We start from the raw sequence: 12,615 nt of genomic DNA on the forward strand, positions 1-12,615 counted from the left end.
TATCTCACCCAGTGACAAGGTAGAGTTGGGGCAGGTCACAGGATCGTGTCCCAGGCACCTGTGAGGGTCTGCACTCGCTCTGTGCATATCCCCGTGCCCAAGGAAAGGTGGCATTAAATGGCATATAAAAGATACCATGACAGATTAAGAGAAAAACTGTAGAAGAAAAGAAAAGCTTTTTCTTACTTTTTGAACAAGGGGCTGACATTTTCATTGGGCATGATCCTCACAAATAATGTAGCTAGGTTTGCACACGGTTGTGATGGAAAGAAGCGAGAGAATAAAGAAGAGGAACTAGACAGTATGAGAAATAATGCAGCATGCATGGAGTAATAGGGAACCAATTAGCATTAAGAAAGTAACATGGTTAAATTCCATATTGTTGCAAATGGGCCAGATATACTCTTTTCAAAATAATGTTTTATTTCTTTCTGGTTAGAAAGCAATGTATGTCACAAAATATTCAGGTATATTCAGACACTGAAGATGGGAATGAAAATCTACATTCAAAGAAGTAGCACAGCTCAGGGTATTAAAAAAGTACCTAGAAAATCACAAATTACCACCCACTCATCCCAATTCTATCAAGTGCTACCTCGTCAGTGTTGTGAATCCAAGTCTCCCAGGCATGTTGAACCTTTGGAACCTGAGCTTATAATTTAAGAACAGTGTTTTATGGGTATCTAAACACAATGCAGGCTAATAAACAGTGTGATCATTATCTTTTCACCTCAGCATTAGCTACCTTCAAGTTTACCAAAGGATATCTTTTGTTTTTCAGCACGTTAGCCTGCCAAGGGATGACGTTGTCTAAACACATTTTCAATGTTTTCTTTTTAACAGTTAATATATTTCCAGGATGCAGGTCCATTTCTTTCTAAAAGGTTCCTAGGACACCCATTGAAAAGTCAAAAGCAATGAACTAAAAGGGATTGCTATTTTGTTGGAGAAGAACGACACCCTTTGTATCGAAGCGGGGAATTACAGACTGTGGTCACCCTCTGCACAGTGTCTCTTTGTCAAGTAATACATGCTGGAAAAAAAATAATACAGATGGGAAAATATTGTGCACTGTCAGATCTTGGAAAGGGCCAAAGGATTTTTCCTCACCAATGTCTTGTCGATGGCTTTCACATTCTGGCACCCTGAAAAAATAATGCATACATTTAATATGAAATGAATGCAATAATAATCAGGCAGGTAATCGTTTTCCCAAGGAATGTAAAACTTGACAAATGTAAGGTTTATGATTCAAGGTAGCCTTGCCAAATCTTATGTGGCATGAGACCATTTTTATTACCTAAACAGTCCTTAACACAAAATGACTGGCACATATTTTTATTAACACAAAGAGTATATTCTTTCTGCCACATTTAATAAAGAGCCAGTGGCTGAAAGCTCTCTTTTAGGATGTGTCTGTAGCAAATTAAAATGCAGAGTGAGGATTCACAGAATGGCATTCTTCTCACTGAGGCTGTGTCCACACAGACTCAGCACAGTAGTGAGTAGACCATTGATCTTGGGGAGTCTATCTACATAGACAATCAGGGTGATACGGATCACAGAAAAAGAAGCGCTCATTATCTTCAAAAGTTGGGGATTTGATAATTAACTCAAGGTCATTCTTTGCATGTAGAGGTCCATCTGAGTCAAATCCAAAACAGTTCCTAGTAATAATGCTGCTTATTTATTTATTCGTTCATTCTGCAAATATTGTTTATGTGCCAGGCACTGCTCTACACACTAGAAATACTGCAGTGAAGACTATAGACAAAGATCACTGCCTTGTGCTTCTTACATTCTAGAGAGGAAAGAAATGCTACATAATGCATATAACTTAAAAAATAAATCATAAGATAGATGATCTATAGAAGGTGATGGGTGCTATGATAAAATAATGAAAGAATGATAGGGAAAGAAAACTGGAAGCTGAGTGGGTGGGCAGAGAGCAAGTTGCCATTTTAAATAGGGTGGTCAGGATGGGGCCCTTTGAGAAAGTGCAGTGTAAGTGTGACTTGAAGGGTGTGAAGGAATCAACCATGTACATATCTGGGGGAAGAGCCCCAAGGCTGAAACATGTCTGGCATAGACAAGGAACAGCCGGGAGATAAACGAACCCTGGGCAGAATAAGCAATGGTGACAATAGCAGGAGTTGAGGTCAGAGAGGTGAGAGAGGTCAAACCGCATAGGGCCTTATACACCATTGGCCTTTACTCTGAATAAACCCGGAACAGGTGGGCATTCTGTTGAGAAGAGTGACATGATTTGAAGTAATCTGACTACTGTGATCAGAATGGGCTTGAAGGAAGATGTAGGCAAGGATAGACAGACAGACATGTAAGTCGCAAGGGGAGAGAAATGATGGGAAGGATACACAGAGAGACTATCGGAATATCCAAGGTGAAGAGAGATGATGATGGCTCTGGCCAGAGTGATGGCAGTGGAGGTGGTAGGTGAGGTCAGATTCTGATTATATTTTTCAGATGGAGCCTCTGCAGATGTAAGGGTGTGAGGCAAAAGAAAAGTCAAGAATGACTTGAGATTTTTCATCTGAGTACCTGAAACAATGGTGATAATGCGAACTGAGATTGAAGAGTCTGCAGGTGAAGCAAGTTTTAATAGGAAAAGTTAGCAGTTTAGTTTTGAACAGGTAGAGTCTGAGATGCCACTTAGACATCCAAGTACAGGTGTTGCCTCACCAGTTAGATTTATTGTTCATGTGCTATGAAGTGAGGAAGAGTATGATGTAGCATTCACCCTGAATGTACTCATCATTACCCAAATATCCCGAAAAGACTTTCATAGAGGCTAAGTGAGTGTTACAGACTGTGCACTCTGCAGAGTTCCTTAGTTCAGAGGGTGCTTGGCACTAGAGTTATAAATATGGAGCTGACTTAAATTTAATTACAGCCCAAAATAATTCCATCTCCTTACTCCTCAAATTCACTTCTCCCCACCAAGGAGCCTTGCCTTAATGACCACTGGAAGAAAAGAAAGTTGTAGCCCAACCAGTGTAGCTCAGTGATTGAGTGTTGACCTATGAACCAGGAGGTCACAGTTCAATTTCTGGTCAGGACACATGCCCGGGTTGCGGGCTCGATCCCCAATGTGGGATGTGCAGGAGGCAGCCAATCAATGATTCTCTCTCATCATTGATGTTTCTATCTCTCTCTCCCCCTCCCTTTCTCTCTGAAATCAATAAAAAGATACTTATAAAAAAAAGTTGTAAATTGCAAATACAAATCTTACCACTCAGAGCCATGGCCAACCGGAATTCTTCCTTTAGTATCTCAAGGACATCTTGAACACCTTTCTCTCCCTAAACAAGGAAGAGAGACAGATTTTTTGGGTAAGTCATTCTGGCTTGTTTCATGTACTTATTTCACTGTTGAGTTATCCTGTTTTATGTATTTATTTATTTGTCCTCCAATTACCTTGGAAGCCAAACCCCAAATGATTGGTCTCCCCACAAACACAGCCTTGGCTCCCAGGGCCAGAGCTTTCAGAACATCAGTGCCTTTCCGGACACCCCCATCCAGGAAGACTTCCACCTTCTCTTCAACGGCCTCCACGATTTCGGGCAGAGCATCAATCTGTGGAAAGAAGAGGTCAATTATGAGACAATACTCTACATGATGCACTGTTACCCCACTCAACACCCACAGCCCACTGACCATCTGACTAGGGCTCAGAGTAAAAGAAGCTAAGTAGATTTGGAGTCAACAGTAAAGTCCCCCTGAAATAAAAGTGGTGCAAATGCTAGTAACTAAAACAAATAAACAACAAACAAAAACACAACAACAACAAACTACATTTGGAATTGGGTGGTTTCTTTTCTTTCAGAAACCACAATATTTTTTCTGTTCCTGATATTCAAATTCAAAGATCATGATTTTATTTTATTTTTGTATTGATTTTTATAGAGATAAAAGAAGGGAGAGAGAGAGAATTCAATTTTTGCTGTTCCACCTATTTATGCATGCATCAGTATATTCTTGTATGTGCCCTGACTGGGATCAAACCCAAAACATTGGAGTATTGGAATGATGCTCTAACCAACTGAGCTACTTGTTTAGGGCCAAAAATCATGATTTTTAAAAATATAAACCTAATTTTATTTTATTATTATTTTAAAATATATTTTTATTGATTTCAGAGAGGAAGGGAAAGGGAGATATAGAAACATCAATGATGAGAGAGAACCACTGACCAGCTGCCCCCACCCCCACCCTCCTGCACACCCCACACTGGGGCCTGAGCCCCACAACTCTGGTGTGTGCCCTGACTGGGCACCAAACTGTGACCTCCCAGTTCATAGGTCTCCATGAAAAAATAAATAAGTAAATAAATAAATTATTTTATTAAATAATTAGAGGCCCAGTGCACAAATCCCTCAGCCTGGCCTGCACCCTTCAATCCAGGACCCCTCAGGGGATGTCAGAAACCGGCAGTCCGACATCCCCCAAGGGATGTAGTAGTGCACGAAGTGGCAGGCAGCTGGGGAGGACCCCGAGCCCGGGCCAGGCGATCCTGGCCTCGCTGCACCTGCTGCTGCTGCTCGGTAGTGCTGTCATGGAGGTGGGAGAGGCTTGTGCCATCACAGCTGTGCTTGCCAGCCGTGAGCCTGGCGTCTGACACCTGGCGGTCAGCTGAGCAGTGCTCCCGCTGTGGGAGCACACTGACCACCAGGGAGCAGCTCCTGCATTGAGCGTCTGCCCCCTGGTCAGTGTGTGTCATAGCGACCAGTCTTTTGGTCATTTGGTTGTTCAGTTGCTTAGGCTTTTACATATACTAGAGGCCCAGTGCACGAAATTTGTGCACAGGTAGGGTCCCTAGGCCTGGCCTGCAATCAGGGCCCATCATGTTCTCCAGCTCCTACCTCCCATCTCCTCCTCACTCGCCACCCGCAACCTGGCACAACGTGGTATCCCGCTAGCTTCCGGCCTCTCAACTTCCTCCTATCCTCGCTGCTCAAGCGCCTATGCTCACTGTCTCTCCGCCTCCTCCATGTTCTGCATCATCCCTGGTCAGCGCATGTTATAGTGAGTCAGTCCTTGTTATAGCGACCCGGTAGAACTAGTCGAACTCCCTAGGGGACACGTTTTAGCCTTTTATATATATAGAAGATAGATGTATGTGTATATGTGTGTGTGTGTGTGTGTGTGTGTGTGTGTGTGTGTATTTAATTCTCACCCTAGGATATTTTTCAATTGATTTTTAGAAAGAGTAGAAGGGAGAGGGAGAGACAGAGAGAGAAGCATTGATGTGGCAGAGACACATCGATTGGTTGCCTCCCACATGCGCCCCGACCAGGGCCTGGGATTGAGCCTGCAACCGAGGTATGTGCCCTTGATGGGAATCAAATCTGGGATCCTTCAGTTCGTAGGCAGATGCTTTATCCACTGAGCTAATTGGCTTGGGTGAAAATATCTTTCTTGCTTTTAAAGGGATATGACCACATGCACCTTGAAGGTCCTCATCTTGATTGGCAATTGATAATGAGCTTATATCATCACTAGAGAACACAAGATCCTCATAGAGGTTGATCTGGTAAATTGCATCATTGTTCCGGATCTTTCACACCACTCTGAACCCACTTATTTTTCAAGGCAACTTTGCAATTTCCCACTAAAAAGAAAAAACTAATTCAGTGCACTTGCCCAGTCCTTGATGTTGGCCTTGGGCTTGCAACCTTCTTTGACAAATAACATGTAAGGTGGAGAGTGTCATTTCTGGGCATAGGCCTTAAACACCCTCGTGGGTCTCAACTTTCTCTTGCACCTGTGCCATTTGCCATGAGAGGAGAATCCCCTGGTCACTCCTTCCCCCTTTGGCCCCAGGATAAATATTCAGGAAGCAGAGCTAGCCCAGCCAAACTCAACTGGACCTGAAACTGGGAGCACAGTCACCTAACCAGTACCAAGTCCATATCAGCAGACCTGCAGTTCACACAGAGTTTCATGGGAATAAATTACTGTTGGTTTAAAACACTGAATTTGGAATCTTGTTTTATAGCATCACGTGCCAATAGTGAATATAGTTGGCTAATCGCCAATATAGTTCATAGCTAATAGCTGACACTGTCAGCTACTTTGATCTAAATCTTTGCACTTGGGAATGGAAACAATTCCCAAGGTGACCTGCAGGTCAAAATCTATAGAAATTATTCACATTCATACCAACATATTTAAATCTAAAGTTAAATCCAATCCCTATTTAAAATGCATGCTGAAAAAGCTACCATGCATTCAAGTGCAGTTTTTTCTCAAAATAATTGTGCTGAAATCACTCAGAAGTTTTTCCCACTTCACCCCTAAAATTTTAGAGGCAAAACTTAAAAAGAGTTTTATGTAAAAGGCTGAAGACCAAACCCGGCAACAGATTTGGAGGAAGTGAAGGCAACATTTGGCGTGCGGCCCCTAAATGTTTGGCAAGTACTGTGATTTTCCTCTTTTCCCTTTTGGCTTCTCTGCCTTGCCAAACATGCTTTGGATCCATTTACATATGCCCCTTTACCTATACATAGTCCTCCTTTTACAGTCAGGCAAGTTACATCAACATAGAAATGCTACAATTTCCAAGGGATGATGCAAGCTATAATTAAGCATATTTCCCCATTTGAAACCAGAACCAAAGAATAATATTAGCTAGCTCGGGTTCAATACACATTTTCAAAGTCACGCAACTCAAGTCTCTTTAGGTTATTTCCAATGCCCGGCCTGGCCTAAAAGGAAACTGTTACGGATAATTTAAATGTGAATCCTGGGTTATAAAAAGGAACCCAGATTGGTGTTGCATGTGTCTGTGGACAAGTCTGTTCTATTCGTTTGCTGAGGATTTCTATCCTCCTCCTCCCTTTTTTCCCCCTTTATTGCAATTTTACTGAGTATTTCAGAGAATAATTCTGATCAGGGGAGATTAAATAAATAAATATCGTAGACAAATCCACTATTTTATGACTCTGTTATGTTTCCTTCTTTTCAGCTTGCTACACATCTAAGAGACCATTCATTTCAGCTTTTCTTTCCTTAGTGATTCTTTAGACAACTAGTTGTGGCCTTAACTCCAGTGGGTTTAATATACAGAAAAAAATATGGTAAATGCCAATGTACTATTGCTCACTTACCCATCCATTCATCGACTTATCAAACACTTTATTGAGGACCTGGTATATTCAAGTCACTATGCCGGGTGGCTTAAAGAGTCTGAAAAGAAAATCTCAGAGATGCAAGAAGAATCCCACATGGATCCAAAGGACAGGGACACCTCTTTGCCGTTCCCACTCAAGCCACACTCTCCCAAGGATGCTCCTGGTCCTCCAGAACTCCCACTCACGGGGAGCTCTCGCCTTTCTCCCTTCCTGTTGCCTCCATTATTATATCCCTAATTTCTAACATTTTAGGGTTGGAACCCTTTCAAGGTTTCAAACCAAAGCAATTGAACATAAACAAAAGCAAGCAAAACCAGAGTTGAAAAACAAAGGAGTCCAGGCCACTGCCCACAAATTCTTCCCTGACTCTCTGGCTTGCCCATCACACTGTGCCAGGCATCCCTGGGGAGTTTCTATTAAGCCCACTTAGAAAATCATTGGCCCACATAGGCAACCCCTGCTTACTTGCAATTGCAAAAATGTCTTCGTTTCCTTGCAATGTGACATTTCACCTCCTCCCATCACAGGGGAGAAATATGACCAGAAGAGTCTATTTCCTTCCCCCCTTGAGTTTAAACTAGCCTTTGTGACCAACACAATAGGAGAGAAGCGACAATATGTCTGTTCTAAGCCTAGGTCCCAAGAGGCCTTGCGTGCTTGCACTTAATCTCAGATGTCTGCCACCTCATGAGAACCGGCTCAGCTAATGTGCTAGATGTTAGACAATTAAAAGCTGTTCCTGCTGATGTCAGCCTACACCAGCCTGTCCAAGTAGACCCAGCAGCTGACCACAGATGCATTAGGAGTGAGCCCAGCCAACACCAGAATAACCTCCCAGACCAGCGGTTCTCAACTTGTGGGTCGCGACCCCTTTGGCGGTCAACGACCCTTTCACAGGGGTCGCCTAAGACCATCCTGCATATCAGATATTTACATTACGATTCATAACAGTAACAACATTACAGTTATGAAGTAGCAACGAAAATAATTTTATGGTTGGGTCACAACATGAGGAACTGTATTTAAAGGGCCAGAAGGTTGAGAACCACTGTCCCAGACAATCTCAGATTGAATTGCCAACTCACAAAATTGTGACATAAGTAAATGGCTATGGAATTTTGGCCAGTAAGTTACACAGCAAAAGCTAGCTAATACATCAAGTGTTTCTCAAAGATAGAATTGCATGAATCTCTTTTAAAAGGAAAATAAAATATTTTAGATCTCATAGAAGAGCCCAAGGAATCAAGAAACACTTGACTTAACAACCCAAATACTTATTTTAAGAAAATCTTCTGCAGTTTAAAATTTTCATTAGAAAAGAATGGCATATTCATAAGTTTAAAGATGGGTCCCATTAGCATCAAAACAAAAATTGAAAAGAAATATTGCTGCTATGGTTCAATGGCTCGAGAGAATCTACCTTTAAACCCCAATTTGCGATGTTCAGTACTATAGATTTTGGAAATTGATTTGATTATGTCATATTGTTCTCTAATTACTTCAAGATCAGTCGTGGTCACATTATTACCTTGCAGATAAGGACCTTGACATGAGCTTAATTTTTAATGCCTTTTGGGTATAGCAGAGGTCTGGCAGGGGTTCTCAATAGTGTGATATCAAGCTGAATGAAGTAAGATTCTTAGTGATAAGAATTTCCCATCCAAGGGAACTTGGTGATTTATAGAAATGTAGAAATCATATAGTCCAGCTGCTTTCTTTTCGCAATCAACACAAAACGATGAAGATGCTCAAGCTGAAAAGTTTAAGCAACTTGCTCACCCAGGTCACACCCCTGAGAAAAGGCAAGACAAGGACTTGAAACTATGACTCTAGACTCCTATTTCGGTGACATCACTCTGCCTCTTTAGCTCTGACTTATGATGTCACATAATCTGCAGGACAGCAAGTCCTTCTGTGTATCTACTGAAAAGTCTTACAACACAGCCTCCTCTAAGCCTTTTGCCACTTACCTCAAAACCCACATACGGAGGGAAAAACATCTTCCTGTAAACCGAATCCTTTCTCATATTTCTCTCACCATCATGGGCCTTCAATTCACTCTATGAGGCAAAACTCAAGCAAGCACTCCTCTCTCAGGCACAGCATGCAAAGGGGAGGGTCACTGTTTTTCTTAGAAGTCTCTGAGACCACAGCTCAAAAAGCCCTTTTAGATAAGTTTCCATATCCCCTCAGCCAGAGGGAAAGAAACCACACCATTTAGATATTTTTTCCCTTAAAATCTAGTTAGATTTGATTTCAGCAGATTTAGATTTTATTTTTAGAAAACAAACTTAATTTGGCCCGCACACTAAGTCAGTGTCTCCATACATAAGAGAGGCATAAATCTGCAAAAAAGCCAGGAGCTGTGACCAGCTTCTCCTCCCTGCCCAGAGGAGGCTCTCCGCCTCTATTTACCTGCAGGCAACATTTAAAATCACCTAAAAATACGGCTCCCTGATAAGTAAGGCTGAATCAGAAAGAGCTGAAAACAAGGTGGAGGGTGGGGTGGGGTGGGGGTGAGGAGAGATTAACCAAAGAATTTACATGCATATATACATAACCTATGGACACAGACAATAGTGAGGTGAAGGCCTAGGGGCGGAGACGTGGGGGTGGGGTGGAGGGGGGGGTCAATGGGGAAAAAAAAGGGGACATCTGTAATACTTTCAACAATAAAAATAAATTTAAATAAATAAATAATAACATAAAGTGATGAACAAAATAGAACCAGAGGCATGGATACATGGAACAGACTGAGAGCTGTCAGAGGGGAGGGGAGTGGAGGAGACTAGAGATAAAAGGTGAAGAGATTAGCCGAAGGACATATATGCATAATCCATAGACACAGACAGTGGTGAGGTGAGGGCCAGAGGGAAGCGGGTGGAGGGCTGGGGCTGGGTGGAGTTGGCTAAGGGGCAGGGGGAGAATGGGAACATCTGTAACAGTGTCAACAATAAAAATAAAGTTAAAAGAAAGTCTTGACAGTGTAATCCTACAGTGTGCAAAGACTTGGTTTGTTTCTATCACTAGTGTTTGAGGGAAAACTGTGAGTACAGATATGTGTACCCAATATCCCTTCTAGTCATTTAGTCTGCTCTAAGACCTATACAACTGTCTATGGATTTAATTAAATCAAACCTGCTAGTTCAATAAAACAATAACCCACTACCACTTGACTAAATTACTCGTTCTATTCTACTTCCAGTTGTTTGAATCAACTGGTCATCCCAATGAAAGGCATTCATTATAGCAACTATGACGGAATGATTCTGACAAAAGGGGGAAAATACATATGGTGGTCCAGATCAGAGATGGTGGTCTGGAAAGTCCATCCACATGGTTTGGTAAACATACTTTTTTTAGTTTTGTTACATAATCTTAGCTTACTTTGCCTATAATAAATCAGATTTTAGGATAAAAGGTGAAGAGATTAGCCAAAGAAGTATAGTCACGAAAGAAATAATGTAATGATGTTTAAACTTTAACAAATGAGAAAAACTAAGGTTTAGAATAGAAATTGATGCCCTCTGCCCTGTCGTAATTCGGGCCCTTCTCTCTTCCCTTGGCCACCTAACTGATCTTCCTGCCTCCTGTCGTGCCAAAATCCAATTTCTAAGATTCATTGCTGCTAAATCAAGGCGCTTCTATTGTATATCATATGGAAGAAAATCCTCCTCCCTGACCTGTCCACGCCAACCAGGCACTGCAAACAAAATGGATTACTTGAAATTCCCCAAACATAGCCCATTCCACATTTAGGCTCACACCTGTAAAAGCAGGGGTCCACATGGAGACAGAGCAGAGGTGCAAGGCAACAGCAAAACCATTGCCTCATCTAAAAGAATTGTGGCCGAGTTCCCACAAGTGAACAACATGGAAGATAACTACTTTTAAATACCACACCCACTCTAGCTCCTGACCCCATTCTGGATATGGATCCATGAAATTCACTCCAGGATATGTGTCTATCTTCATGACTTTTTACCTATTTCTGGGTCCCTAATTCTTGATCTCAAAATCTGCCCCAGTGCCTCTATTGATCTTGGGGTTAACTGCTCTCCTTTATAGTTTTAACTCAGTACCACATTTTTCCAGCCAATTTGGTTTACTTTTATATCTAGACTAGAGGTCCAGTGCACAAAATTCGTGCACAGAGGGGGGCTGTCCCTCAGCCCAGCCTGTACCGTCTCCAATCTGGGATCCCTTGGGGGATGTCCTACTGCCGGTTTAGGCCCGATCCTAACCGCTCGCCTGCCTGCCAGCCTGATTGCCCCTAACCACCTGTGCCAGCCTGCCTGATCACCCTGATCACCACCTAACTGCCCTCCCTTGCTGGCCTGATTGCCCCCCAACTGCCCTCCCTGCCAGGCTGATCGCCTCCAACTGCCCTCCCCTGGCAGCCTAATCACCCCCTAACTACTTGCTCCCCCGCACCAGCCTGATCTCACCCCTAACTGCTTGTTCCCCTGCCAGCCTGATCGCCCCTAACCGCCTCTGCCTCGGCCCCCACCACCGTGGCTTTGTCAGGAAGGAATTCGGACATCCGGGAGATGTCCAGTTGACCCGGTTTAATTAGCATATTACCCTTTTATTAGTATACATTTTGGACTCTAATTTGCCTAGCACAGAGTATACAGTGTATAAAAACCACAGGTGCACATTGGAATCTCCTGAGTAGCTTTAAATATTACTGGTGCCTCTGCTCCCCATCCCTGGAGATTCTGATGATTGATCTGGGTTGCAGGCTACCTCCCCTCACCTGGGCCATAGGATTTCATCTCCTTTCCCAACCACCTACCATTTCTCTACAGCTTTCAACCCCTATATCCACAGGAAAATGCAATCTTTCCCTACCTCTGACTTCTTGTCATAGTTGTACCAATGATCTCAAACTCCACCAAAGCCTTTTGCAAATACTGCAACTATCTGTTAGCTCCTCTTCTTTGGACTTTTATGTTATAACTAGAGGCCCAGTACATGAAATTCGTGTACCGGGGGTGGGGGGGGGGGGTGGTTCTCTCAGCCCAGCCTGCAACCTCTCCAATCCAGAACCCCTTGGGGGATGTTCAACTGCTGGTTTAGGCCTGATCCCGGGGATCGGCCCTAAACCGGCAGTCGGACATCCCTCTCGCAATCCTGGACTGCTGGCTCCTAATTGCTCACCTGCCTGCCAGCCTGATTGCCCCTCACTGCCTCTGCATGCTGGCCTGATCGCCCCTAACTGCCCCCCCTGCCGGCCTGGTCACCCACAACTGCCCCCTCCTTGCCTGCCTAGCCACTCCTAACTGAACCCCCTGCTGACCTGGTTGTCCCTCATGGACCCCCTGCTGGTCTGGTTACTCCACACAGCCTGCTGTTCAGGCATTTGGGCGTCTCTCACTAATCTCCCAGCTGTCCTGGGTTGCCCCATGCAGCTACTTGTCTGTTGTGGTCATCCCTCACTAACACCCTTGCCGGCCTGGTT

General features: G+C 43.4%; 1 protein-coding gene across 1 annotated transcript in view; it reads right to left on the bottom strand.

Annotated features, from left to right (window-relative positions):
* Nucleotides 1-480: 480 nt before the first annotated feature.
* HAO1 (hydroxyacid oxidase 1) overlaps nucleotides 481-12,615 on the bottom strand; it is a 64,472-nt gene continuing 52,337 nt past the window's right edge. The window contains exons 6-8 of the mRNA XM_006098384.2: nucleotides 3,436-3,594; nucleotides 3,251-3,320; nucleotides 481-1,145 (exon numbers count right to left, since the gene is read on the bottom strand). Of these exons, the coding sequence (XP_006098446.1) occupies nucleotides 1,075-1,145; nucleotides 3,251-3,320; nucleotides 3,436-3,594 (300 nt within the window). The 3' untranslated portion in view covers nucleotides 481-1,074. The remainder of the gene's footprint in view (nucleotides 1,146-3,250; nucleotides 3,321-3,435; nucleotides 3,595-12,615) is intronic.

Source organism: Myotis lucifugus, unplaced genomic scaffold (assembly GCF_000147115.1).
Source record: "Myotis lucifugus unplaced genomic scaffold, Myoluc2.0 scaffold_232, whole genome shotgun sequence".
Classification (NCBI taxonomy): Eukaryota; Metazoa; Chordata; class Mammalia; order Chiroptera; family Vespertilionidae; genus Myotis; species Myotis lucifugus.